This window comes from Chelonus insularis, unplaced genomic scaffold, assembly GCF_013357705.1.
Source record: "Chelonus insularis isolate UGA/USDA-ARS -01 unplaced genomic scaffold, ASM1335770v1 contig_24_pilon, whole genome shotgun sequence".
Taxonomy (NCBI): domain Eukaryota; kingdom Metazoa; phylum Arthropoda; class Insecta; order Hymenoptera; family Braconidae; genus Chelonus; species Chelonus insularis.
In genome coordinates this window covers 890280-903547 of record NW_023276446.1, presented here as the reverse complement: position 1 = coordinate 903547, position 13268 = coordinate 890280, and the positions used below count along the sequence as shown (strand labels likewise).

Sequence of the window (13268 nt, the reverse complement as noted above, 5' to 3'; positions counted from 1 at the left end):
TGAGACATTAATTTATTTAACAGTTCTGATCCAGACATATTTCATGATTGTCGGTATCACTAGTACACTTTCATCAAAAAAATTATCTACAAGTTTACACATTATAATAAGTTTTCACGAAATTACTCCAAGATTCTTTTGATTGAAGCTTCAGATTGAATTCTTCTATTTAATCTCAGTTATTTTTCATCTTTTTATATTTTGCAAGTGACCTAGAGCTCCATTGATCACATTGAAGGATTTTACCAAAAGAAAGATACAAATTTTAGGTCAATAAATGATGTCTCTTTGATCTATCAGTGAAAGAACAAAGAGACGCATGTGAATAATGTATTTTTTTCACTGAACCATGTCTGCCTAGAGCTCGACACTTTTACTACAGCACATCATAACGGTTTTCTCTTGAAAACTAACCCCTTTCGTCTCATCAGAACCCTAGTATCGCCGCACCCATGGGTCTCTCTTATACTACGGTCCATCTCCTCTCAATCTTTCTGTCTCTCTCATTATCCTTCAATGTCCATTTTACTGCACTCACTCGTACTTACACACATTCTCTGTCACTCTTGCGCCCCCCAGATACGCGCACACATGCACGTGGCCCAATACCCTTTAAAGCGGCTGCGCCAATATTCGCCGGGATAAGAGCCCGCGCTCTAATATTCCATTTTGTTGCGATTTGCATCTTTTTTTTGTGATATCTCAACAACTTATTTTTATGTTTTAAAAATAAACAATTCATTTATTTAGTATTAAATTTCGCAATTCTCTATTTGTCATAGCTTTTTAGTACTTTTTGGAATCTTTGATTTGTGTAATATACCGTACATTTTACGAATTTATGTATTCCATATATTTTATCTGAACGAGAAGACCAAATAAATATTATATCAAGTTGGAAAAGTTGAATGAAAAATTCACAGAAATACTGAATCGATCTATGCAGCAGTAGCTCAAGATTAAACTGCAGTCGAGTTTGCGCATGGATTCAATGCATTGTAGCGCGAAAGCTTTAAGTAAAAATCAGCACGTGTCTCTCTAGAAATTCAAGATTTCCTAGCACAGGTACTTTAAGAATATAATTAACATATGTTGAACAAAAAAAATTTTATATTCAGTAAAGTTTAACAAATAGTTTTTTAAAATAATTAACATATCCATATGCAATAACGGTTTCAATAATTTCTGTTTTTCCTGACTGATAACTTAATGGAGCTTTAAATATGCACTATTTAAAACTGAAACAGTAAAAATTACTGGAAAACAAAAAATATTCCCTACTATAATAATATAATAAAAGCATCCAATTTATCTTCGACCTTCGCATTTTTGTTGTATTTAAAGTAGTCCGGCCGAGCTTTGAATAGTAAAACCAGCAACTAAATAAAATGTAAATAATGAAATCCTTTTTTTTATTTTAAATTTCTAAAAGAAAACTTTAACAATTTTAGTGCAAAATAAATTTAATTAATTAGTTGCTAAAAAAATTTTATTGGATAATAAATACTTCAATTTGATCAGTAGAGTTACTGAGCATGCGCCGACTCGAAACGTTCGGGTAAATTCGGTAGAGATGTTATAACCTGAATTGAACTAGCTCAAATGCGTGAGCCGGTGAAAACGACTTGTGTATAAAACAAAAAATGGCTTCACGTAGAAAGAATGGTCAATTTGTATCAAAAACTGAATTTATCCGTCGGAAAAAAACAAGTGAGGCTATACTGAAGATGAATGCGCGCTTTCCGACTATACTCAAACTGCTGAGTAATAACTTGAAATAAAAGTGGTGGTATGTAGATATTGAACTTCATCAACTTCTTTTTCATTTTTTGTTTATAAAAATACCGCGAAGCATAAAAATACTTATAAATAAATAAAGCTAAGAAATTAATTTCTCAATTGATCGAAAAATATAAATAAATTTACTGATAGAAGAATCTATTTGACGGGAACAGATATATTTATTAAAATTTTTTATAATAAAAATAAATATTACTTACAACTAAATAAATATTTTGTAATGATAAATACAGTTATTTTGTGTATAATGCATATTTTGTATGATCAAAAAAAGTTATTAAATTTATTAGTAGTTAATAATAAACCTTCTTTGCAAGGCCGTTTATAGACGGCAACCACTTGATAACGTTATAACATTATGTAATTGCTCGTTGAGTTATGGTTTGACAAAATAGTATAATATTAAGAATTACAAAATCATTATTGTATTGTATAATAATTTTGATTTTAGCATTTACAAAAAAAGTTATGTAGTTACTTTATTCATTTCTAAGTGATTATAAAAAATATCAGTACAGTGCTTTACAGAGGTCTGGGTACGACCCTAAAGGTCTTCACGACTATCTTCCCAGAGGAAAGAATGGAAAAATGCCTCTCATTTTAATACACTTATTGTGAGAGCATGTTGCCATCTATTGGAGACTTGAGAACTAGCTATTTGAATAGTGAATAACTTATAGCTGCGAATCAGCGGATAGTCGCTGATTCATTTTTAGAGAGCATAGTCAATTAGCAAAATAATTCGCATAATAAGTGTTTCAACAAACTTCCCATTGGCCGAAATCCGTAATTTTGTCATTTTTTAATTTTCGTTGGTTTATCACAAATTGGAATTGGTATAAATGGTATATAATTGTTGAGAGTCATGTGAAGTCATTAGTAACACTATTGGATCGATATTGACCTCAGTTTTTAACAATATTAATTACTCAATAAGTAGAATCTATTTTAAATGTCTTCTTCACTCAACTTATTAATTTCCCATTAGGGAGTTATTGAAATTGGGTTGATTGGTGAAATTTGAATTTTCATCATAACTCCACGTTTCAAAATATTTGCAAGCATTCTGACCAATTTTTATAATGATGTGTGCACGTACGTACGGATATCTCAGAAACGGATTGAGATATCGACTCAAACCTAAATTTATTCGAAAGATATTGTAAAATATAGCGAAATAATAACTCCAAGAAATATTATAAAAGAATGAAATCGTTTATTAAATCAATTGTAAGACTTCAAAGATAAAAAAAATGTCCGGTCAGTTCAAATCTCAGTTAGGAACTGGAGATAAACAAACTCCTCTTGTTGCTATAAACAACCTTATTGTCAAGCAATCGTCGTCAGCTAACAAACTGTCGTTAGTTAAATAATTCATAGATGGCAATGTTCACATATTTTACAATATTATTGTAAAGAAAATCTGAAAAAAATTTGAACAAATTCGGTCCAAGCATTCTTTTTTTATAACAAAAAAACTAATAATGAATAAATGAAAAGATGAACTATTTAAAATACTTTTAAGTAAAATAACTTCCTAATAAATAGTTAATGCATGTTATATAGATTTTAATCAAAAAAATTATACTATTTCAACAGTGATTTTAGGAATCACTACAAAAAGTGAAAAATTCACTATTTTTTTTAGAAAGTACTGCTTATATAATCTCTATTATTCACTATATATATGGACAAAAAATGTTGTCCATATGAACATATCGAGTCTCGCTATAAGCATATCATTAGTATTACACTGTTTATAATGCTGATAGCTATACATCGCTATGAGAGATATACAAATTGTTGTTAAAAAAATGGTATACATATAATTTTGATTATGTTTGGCTAAACAAAAATTAGTCACATGCATGCTATTGTGACAGCGATAAGTTTCATCGTGAGAGTAATACTCTTTTATTATTATTTATGTTTCCGCTATGAAACCTTTAAAAACAGATAGTTAACCCAACAAATCCATCAACTTTAATTACCAAGTAAAATTGAATGAACACTGCAAAAAAATATTGTTTTGATAACAATGCAACGTAAACTGAAATGAATTTCTGTTACAGGAATTTTTCTGCTACTTCTAATGGTATGGATAGGTGTAATAACGATTAAGATAGCTGCTACAACTATTTTAACTTCATGATAAGTAAAGTGCTACTCTTATATAGTAGCAATAAGACGAATAGGTTATAGGTTAAATAATGAATTTAAGTGACATGGGGTGAGGAAAAATTACAAGAGCAATTCTTTTCCATAAGCTTTATGCTTTTCATAAAATTGTAACGGTTTTGTTCCTAATGTTTAACGGTGAAATTTAATAACAGATGAAATATTCAATAATCGGCCAATTTAACTACTAGTATTATTCAGTATTATTAATTATTGTAATAGGGAGAGTTAAGTTGCACTACACAGTACTCTTGTCCCCTTTTATGCTATTGAGCTCAGTTGTCCAGGATTCGTCATTAGGAAATAAGACAAGAGTTGAGTCAGATCAGCGGTTTAAAACAATAAAATCAGGTCAATTAGTCAGATAAGTAATTAGGATAGGTAATTAGCAAATAATAAACAGTGAACGGTACCAAGCGTATTAGATTTACGGTAATAAATTTTTATTTTAACAAACAAGCAATCACTCTATGTACAAGATTTAAAGCTGCCGCCGAGACGGCTTTAATGTCCGTAGCAACGGAATCTTTTTATCGATAAAAACAGTATTCATTAACAGAATTTCACACAAGCTCAAGTAATATATACAGGTTTTTAATTTGCTGCTATTTATGCACATTTTGAACAGACGGTATAAATAATAAATGACTTATCCGGTGAGTCGGTAATATAACAAGTTTCTTTATCGAGACCTAACCTTGTATTAGTAAAGTTGCCAGTTTTGGAAAACCCGCACTGAAATGGCGGAGCAGAAAATAATAACAATTACTATAAATGAGCGGTCTTTTAAATACGGTCAAGCTAGTATTTTAACGTAATGATTTCAATCATAGCAATTCGCGGTTTTTAACTTGATGGCTAATTAATAAGAATAACAATAATAATACGTCGCGTTTCACACAGACCCTAGTAAGACGACGGAGAGGTGAAATGCTCACACCCTTCGTTGTGGTTTTCAGAACGCAAAAATGGTTGACTTAAGGTGGCGAAATGCTCACACACCTTAATTTCAGTCAAGTAGGTGAACTGCTCACACAGGCTTGACTGACAGATACCGATACAAAGTGAGCCTAAGCTGATTTGCCCATGCCCATAGATTCCAATTTATTGGCTTTTCCCCACGCACAAAGTGCGCGAAACGGTTTTGCGATCGCCACCTGGTGGCGTACATGCGGACTAACACAAGTACCTAGAGGCTATAACTATAACTATAAAACTAGCTGGTTTGTGAGGCGACCCTCACAAAATAATTATAACTCCAAATTTCAAGAGATAATTGATTATCAAACATCCACCAGAAAACACTCATTTCAATTTAACTAATAATACAGAACCGATATTTAGTAGAATAAAAAGTCATTATACAATTACAGAAAAATATAATAAAATCACTCTTAACTTCGAAATGATTGTCATGAACCCGACCATTATAAACTTTATTAGGAACAAATTATGTTAAAATGAATCAATCAATGTAATATAAGAATTCTACCAAACCATTCTCTAAATATTACCAAATAAAGTATTGTTGCGGTCAACAGTTAACAGATTTGCGTTAACGATATTTTAAGAACAATTTGACTGGTTTTTTTCACTAAACTCTTCATAGATATATGTTGAATTTCCCAATTAAATAAGATTCATTTTGATATCACTATTTATTCAACTTTGTTTAATTTAGTAAATTTCAGATTTGAAAGCAATTTATTCAATCATAAAATTTTCGGTATTCTAATACTTGAAAGGTGAAAACCTATTGAACTGAAAGATTGTGCTCAATCAAAAGTATTTTATAATGTGACTGTTTATACAACTGAATTCATAAAATAAATTATACAAATCGTTCAGATACATTGAGAAACATAAAAAATTTAGCCGAATACAGCCTTTAAAGGATACATCATATCTCAATTATCTTGAAAATTATGAATTAAGTTGATTACTTAGCAATTTCTTGGAGTCAGAAACTTAAAAAAATGTTACTGATGCGTTATGCTATTTTCCTGTTATCAAAATCTTTTTTTTATTGGTAAATTCAAAACTTATGCAATATTTCATTGAATATTTTGTTCACTTCGATAATTCGATAGAGGGTTCCAATACTTATGAAAGTGAAAATCACATAAAATAATGAAATATTAACTAAAAAAAGGTTAAAAAATATATAAATTAAAGTAGTTATTTCTATCTGAGTACCTTCAATTGTTTAGTCATTTTCAATATAGTGAGTTTAAGAAGTTCAGATGGATACTCAAAAGTTGACAAATACCGTGTCCCTTAAATTAATTTGTAACCTTCAACAACCACAGTATTGCTACACAGAAAGAATTTTTTCACTAATTGTAAATGCAAAAAGTGACAAGTGCACATTTCGAAATTTATAAGTCAAAATATTTCTATTCGATAGTAAATTTTGAGTTCTTGTAAGTAAACTTGAGAATTAAAAGGTGTCTTAGTAAAATAGTTACTTACGACAACCCAAAATTTGCTGTTGAACAGTGAGACGGGTTATCATTTCCTTGGTTACCCTTTCACTGTGTAATTAAATACTCAAAATAAGCATCGTATATTAAGATTTTAGGATAAATACAGTACACGATCGATGAGCATTATCGATCTACCAATCACACGTAATGACATCACTTTTGAGAGACGTTGAAAAGATATAGTACTGTCAAAGCACATCTGACAAGGAGTGTTGGGCCAATCCTCGAAAGAGTCAGAAGCCAGAATATTCGACTCGAAAAGTAACAGAATTGTTGAAGGCGAATTGCCACAAAAAGAGTGTGCAAGGTGCCTGAGTACAGTTGAAAGTGCCTAGAAGAATTGCCAGAGTCTAAGAGATTGGAGAAGACCTGGTAGAAAGAGAAAAGGGCCTTAAGGATGGTGAATCGATGGATCGGCGTCGAAGTTAGCAGATCGTCGACATCTTCGAGAAGTACAGCCGTTGCGGATGCCACACTGTAAATCTCAGTTTTCCAAAATGCATTATTTTAATGCGGATAAGTGTGTTAAATATGACGACACCAATTTGATTAGCATTGTAGTCACTTTAAACGCATTTCTAAGTGTGTAAAAGTGACTACAACGTTAATTAAATTGGTGACGTCATATTTAACACACTTATCCGCATTAAAATAATGCATTTTGGAACATTGGGATTTATAGTGCAGCGTTGTAATTAAGTATTGTAAAATGTTCATTGTAATTGTAGAGCATGTATAAACGAATGAGTGAATAGCGCGGGAAAAAGTAAGGTGACGGTGCCACGAGAAATGAATTTAGAAAGAATTAAAATTAATGACGAATATGTGATAATATGGGCTGATAGATCCTCTAAGTCAGAACGACATTGTCTTGTATGGAATACGTGAACTAGCCAAAAGTGAATGTATTGAAATAAAGCATTGTAAATTTATTAAATAAATAGAATATAGACCTAAAGGGAAATAGAGTCTGGAAATTAATCGAATAATACTGAAGTAATGAGCGATTCCTCAGTTTTATTGTACGGTGGATAGAGGACCCACCTGGCGCCCTTCAGGTAAAAAAGAATTGAAAATTAATCATTTAGTATTTCAGAGAAGCTTATCCGAGTGAAAATAATTAGGCCCAAAAGAAGCCCAAAACACGTCCAAAATGAGAAATAAGTCCAATACAGGCCCGATTGAAGCCCAATCTTAACTTAGAGAAATTTTCAGTGCCCAAAACAAGCCCATTACAGGCCTAAATTTTTAAGGAGCCCAATTGAAGCCCAAAAACATTTTCTAGGCCCACAAGACGCCCATTTTCTGAGATCATATTCGACAATGATGACAATAAATTATTATAAGTGTAAATTTGTAGCACAAAAGTTAATTTGATGATAAGTTTTTATGACTTTTTTAGATTTTTTAAATATTTTTGGGCTTTAATTAGGCGTGTTTCAGGCCTGCAAAATAGTTTTAGGCTTGATTTGAGCGCGTTGTGGGCCTGGAAAAGAATTGTAGACTTAAATTGGACGTGTTGAGAGCCTGAAAAATCATTTGGGATCGAATTGGGTCTCCTTTGGGCGCGCCTAAAAACTGATCATTTTTACTCGGGTACTGGCCAACATCCGCGAGTTGAAGGTGACAACAGCTTCTCTAGCGCGGTGTTGCGTTGCAACAGCAATATTTTTACTTCTAAATTTTGAAACGTACACTTATCATTTTTGCACTTACATTTATGAACTTGAGTGAAAAAATTCCCTCCATGTACTATAACAATACTTTTCTTGTCCATACAGTTAAGATAGTTGTGGCAACTTTATAAATAGTTATAATAGCTATCCAAATAATTAAAGTAGGCATAAGGATTGCTGTGACAGCGTTTTGCTTTAGCGATACTTTGAATTGCTCCTCTAACAATTTTTTTCTAATGAAACAGGTCTTCTTATGAAAAAAAGTTTCCAAGCACAACTGTCAAAGCTTTGTAAAATTTTCCAGAGAAACAAAATAAGTATAATAATTTTCAATTATAATTGACATTTTTTTATACAAGGATATTTGTTCAGGAGTCAAAATGCCTGGTATCGTAGAAATAACAAATTAGCTATAGGGACAAATAGGTCCTCATCAGTTTTCTTCATTCGTTTCACAGGTTTTATGATGGAAGATTTTTAATATATTCCTTCTCGAAAATATTTTGTTCAGATATCTAAATACATTAAACCTGCTTTGCATCGATTCTTTTCTATTCTGATTGTGAAAACACTATTTGAAGAATAAAGAAACTGCTATTAACATTATTGTTACTCAAGGCATTATCAAGATTGATTTTAATATTCAATAATTGTATTACAAGCAGAATAAAATTAATTCCAAATACATTATATATTTTACACTTACGATATTGTAGAGATCAAAAATAGAAATTACGGTCGATGTTAATGGTGTCAAGTGAAGCCTTTAGCTTCTGCGCGAAATAAAGACAATGCCCGAGGAGTATGTTGTTGACAACAACCTGGACACATTTTGTTGTACCACAATTTTTGACAATCCTCATCACAAAGAGAGATGATGTTTATACCATCTTATTTTATAATAATAATGATTCTATTAAAAAAAACTTTTTCTATCAAATTTACATTATCAATACCACTTATAACACGAAATATTTTATTAATGGTAGAAGAAACGATCTAAGGAATATTGCTGAAACGTGTTAACTTTCAAAATATTTACTACGCTGAAATTAAATATTTTTACAAAATCTTCGCTAAGTTTCCGAATCAAACTTGTATCAAAAGACCAACAAGAAAATTTTGATTTCATTCAATTAAATATTTTTAAATTGTTTTCATGAAAATCAGAAATTTTCAAAAATGAATACCATTATTTTAAAGAAGTTGTTTGATCATATAATTGAAATCTATCTTTGATTTTATAAGATTTTTTATTTAAGAAATGATACTCAATCTTGAGTGAAACATTTGAAATCTACTCTAAATTTACCAATAAATATCTCTAAAGGTTTCGACAGATTATACACAGAAAAAATACTCACGTATATACACATATAACGATAAAATTTTATAAAAAAAACGAATATTTATCGAAAAATTGGAAACTTCAAAAATCAATTTTAATGTAAACGCTTTCAAATGAAATTAAAGCTCTAATTATAGTTGTAACAATTAAATATAATTAAACGTTAATTTTCAAAAAAAAAAAAAAAAAAAAAAAAAAATTAAAGACAAAAAGTATTTAATATCATCCACCTTCATAAATAATTACTAAAGTTTTGGTTTAATGACTTTCCTGATATTTAGTCATTAATTAAACATTCAATTTTGTGCCAATTATATAATTCATCTAAAGTTTATTCTGATAAAATCTTAATATGTTGAATAAATTGAAAAAAGATAAATATAAAGTAAAATAATTAATTATTTCATATTACTGATAATAATCATGAAAAATATAATGACATCAAAGCTTATAAAAGTTTTATTATTAGTATCACATTTTTATTCACGAACATGTATTCGTTTGTAATAAAAATTAATTTAATTGTAGTGCGTGTGTAATCTATTATCATTAATCATACATCATGAAAAAAATATGTATATATATACGGTCTATTAAATTGTTTAACTTAATGCAAATCAATTTATCATTAAAACCGACGCTAAGGGTTCTCAGTCGACTTTAAGAGCGAATGATTCAGACAGTTGATAGAATTGATGAATCTTTCAAGAATATTAACGATCATAGATATTCTATCTATGAATTCAGTGCCTTAGAAATAATATTATAAAAATTCAACCAATTTTTATTGATGAAAAGTAGTATTTATTAAATAAGAGTTTAATTCAATAGTGTCCAAATAAGATTCATTCATTCTAAATAAAGAAACATTAATCATTCAAATTTCTGATCAATAAAATCATTATTTGATGTGATTCTTCGATAGATGAAGATTAAAAATATGGCAGTTAAAACGTATTTTCTTCGTTTCTGAATTTCCAACTCACAAAATATTACATTAAATAGAAGATTTCGATGTTTCTTTTTTATTTAATAATTAAAATTATGAGACATACATATATGACTTATACTTATATGGCCTATAGGTTGTCTAGATCATAGTGACCTAAATTTAAATTGACTCGTAATGAAAAATTTTAAATATTGAATTCAAATGAAAATGCTAAGTTGAAATAAGTAATAATTTATTTAAAAAAAAATTACCTTTCTCCATCATCATTGAAAGCATAATCGCCTAATATGAGATCTCTAAGCCGATATCTTGGGGGTAAAATTAACGGCAGACACGGATCTGGTTCATTCATGACGTAAGAAGCTTCCTGAGTACCAGAAATATCTTTTGTCACAGGTTTATTGCAATTAATTCGTCCTTCTAATTTTTCATATAAAAATTCACTGACGGACGCCACTGTTGTTATTAAATTTTTACAGTTACAGGATTTTACGTAAGGAATTAATTCCTTATTTATTTAATTTATATTCAAATAATGAGTTTCTATTTTATTTTTTGTTCTTTTAACAGACCATTGCACACCATTTCCACTAATTCTGTATAGTTTAACAAGTTCTCTTTTATTTTTGTTTTTTTTTTATTGAAAGGTTATCACTACTACAAACAAATAAACGTATCTTGTTGTCTTTTACCCAATGAAGTTAATCGTTTTGAGTTGATGCTCAGTATTATCGGCATCAACAATCGTGAGAGAGTAACACGAAAACTCTCATGACAATGACGTGCCCCATATACTTGAGGAGGGCATCTAATTTCTTTGACGTAGTACGTACTTGAGAGTCTTAAAGTTCATATATCTTAAGCTTTAGTACAATAATAGTAGGTCGTACACAAAACTTTCAAAGGAAATAGTCACTTGCCTCAGAAAATAAATAGCGAAATGGAAATTATGATATACTGCATTTGAGTAAAATTTTTTGTTTCAATTCTTTTGACATTTCACTTTTTCAATTGGATTATTTGCTATGCATTTATGAATATTTAATACAATGTAGTTATGTTGACTATTGAACTATTTTATAATAAGAATTTGATTATTTTAAAATTTATAAACAGAGTCTTATGTCCATTGAAAATTTTAAAAATAATTTCATAAATAAGATAAAATTTGAAAATAAAGGAGAAATTCAACAAGAAACCTATTAGAAATGGCTATAATTATTAAGTTTTTCCCTTAAATTTATTCATTAATGACATTTATATAATATGATGATATAATATTGTTCGTTTTATTTTCTCATAGCAGATCACAATTTGAAACAGAAAGTTTTTTATGTAAGACGCGCTCGGAATGGCGAGTTTTCTTGTTAGATATTTTAACTGAATAAATAATGAAAAACTGAAAGGCCACAAGCTGGTAGTTATTTCGATATTGCTGTCTGGTTAAAAATATTTTTAAATTAACTTGTAAATTGACTTTGAATATTTTTAAATAAATATTTCGACAGATTCGATTTTTATGTTCAATACCAAATGTATATAAACTGTTTAATATCTTCTGATACAAGTTTATATATAAAACTTTTTTCGATAGAAAAAACTGTCCGCTGATAAATGTAATAATATTACAATCAAATGTAAAACAATCATAAAAAAATTTCGTCCAAACAAATAAGCAATATCTTTCAATTGACAAAATTTAATTAACCAATAAAAAATTTGACTATAATAAAAAGTGATCCTTTTTGAAAATGATCGATGACATAATTATTAATTACTGAAAGAATTACTAAAATATATAGAGAATGAAGCAAATGTTGCTGTAGGACACAATTTGTTGATTTATGACAGAAAAACTTTGAAAATCACACACGTGCACGTCACCACTTTGAGTGAAAGGTCCACGAGGTGAACTCACTGATGTCTCGCGTTCTAATGACGACGCAACCGGTTCCAACACCATTTCTGACGCCGCCCACTACTGCAGTACATCTCCCTCAAGTACACGAATCAGTAATACACCGTTATAGCCTTACCAAAAAACGTCAAATATCTCCTGGAAGGGCCAATCATAAAATTATTTCTTTCATAACAAATTATACTAAGACATAATAAGCATTCTCATCAATAAATTTATCTTATTCAATAAGTTATTACTTTTTAATTAATTTTATTGACAAAAAAATTTTTTTCATTCATTTCAAACATAAATGTGAATAATAGGAAAAAAGATATTATTTGAGCTGTGATTATTATGTGTAGTAAATGAAAAATAAAAATTTTTAATAGCCAATTTATGAATATTTTTTCAGTCATCAGATTGAAAAAAAGTAATCAATTAAAAGCAAAAAACATGAAAATATGTAAATCCACGAAAACATTATAACTTGGAAGAAATCCAAACTAGATGAGATAAAAGTGAAAATTTTAATTTTCATTATTGATATCCCTTTTTTCGTATATTTACATGATATATGATATACATAACATTTAAATGTCCTAAATAAAATCTCAAAGGGGAATTAAAGCTTATTGTATTACTTTAAGACATTCAGTTCAATTTCGTTTGTTTTATACAGGTACGAAGTCAACTGCAGAAAGGTATAGAGATGAACTATTCTACATATAATTATACTTGTTTACATTCCATTAATTTTCATGTTAAAAATTATAAAATTTATACATCATAACTGAACGTTAATATTAACAAAAAACACTTTTTGATGTACAACTATTAACTAGCTCTCTTGACACTTATCTGTGCAACACATATGTGTATAAAATATAACATTTCCAAATTAACACCATCAAAATTCATTAAACTCACC

The 13268-nt window shown here is 29.3% G+C and overlaps 1 protein-coding gene across 3 annotated transcripts in view; it reads right to left on the bottom strand.

The window, feature by feature from the left end:
• The window catches only part of SLO2 (slowpoke 2), a 110909-nt gene extending 98553 nt beyond the window's left edge, over nt 1-12356 (bottom strand). For 2 of the 3 annotated variants that reach the window (XM_035079634.1, XM_035079641.1), the window contains exon 1: nt 10692-11203. In XM_035079634.1, the coding sequence (XP_034935525.1) occupies nt 10692-10792 (101 nt within the window). In that variant the 5' untranslated portion in view covers nt 10793-11203. Of the gene's footprint in view, nt 1-10691; nt 11204-12230 lie in introns of those variants that run through there. The other variant, XM_035079635.1, reaches the window with a different exon arrangement.
• Between the last annotated feature and the right edge of the window lie 912 nt (nt 12357-13268).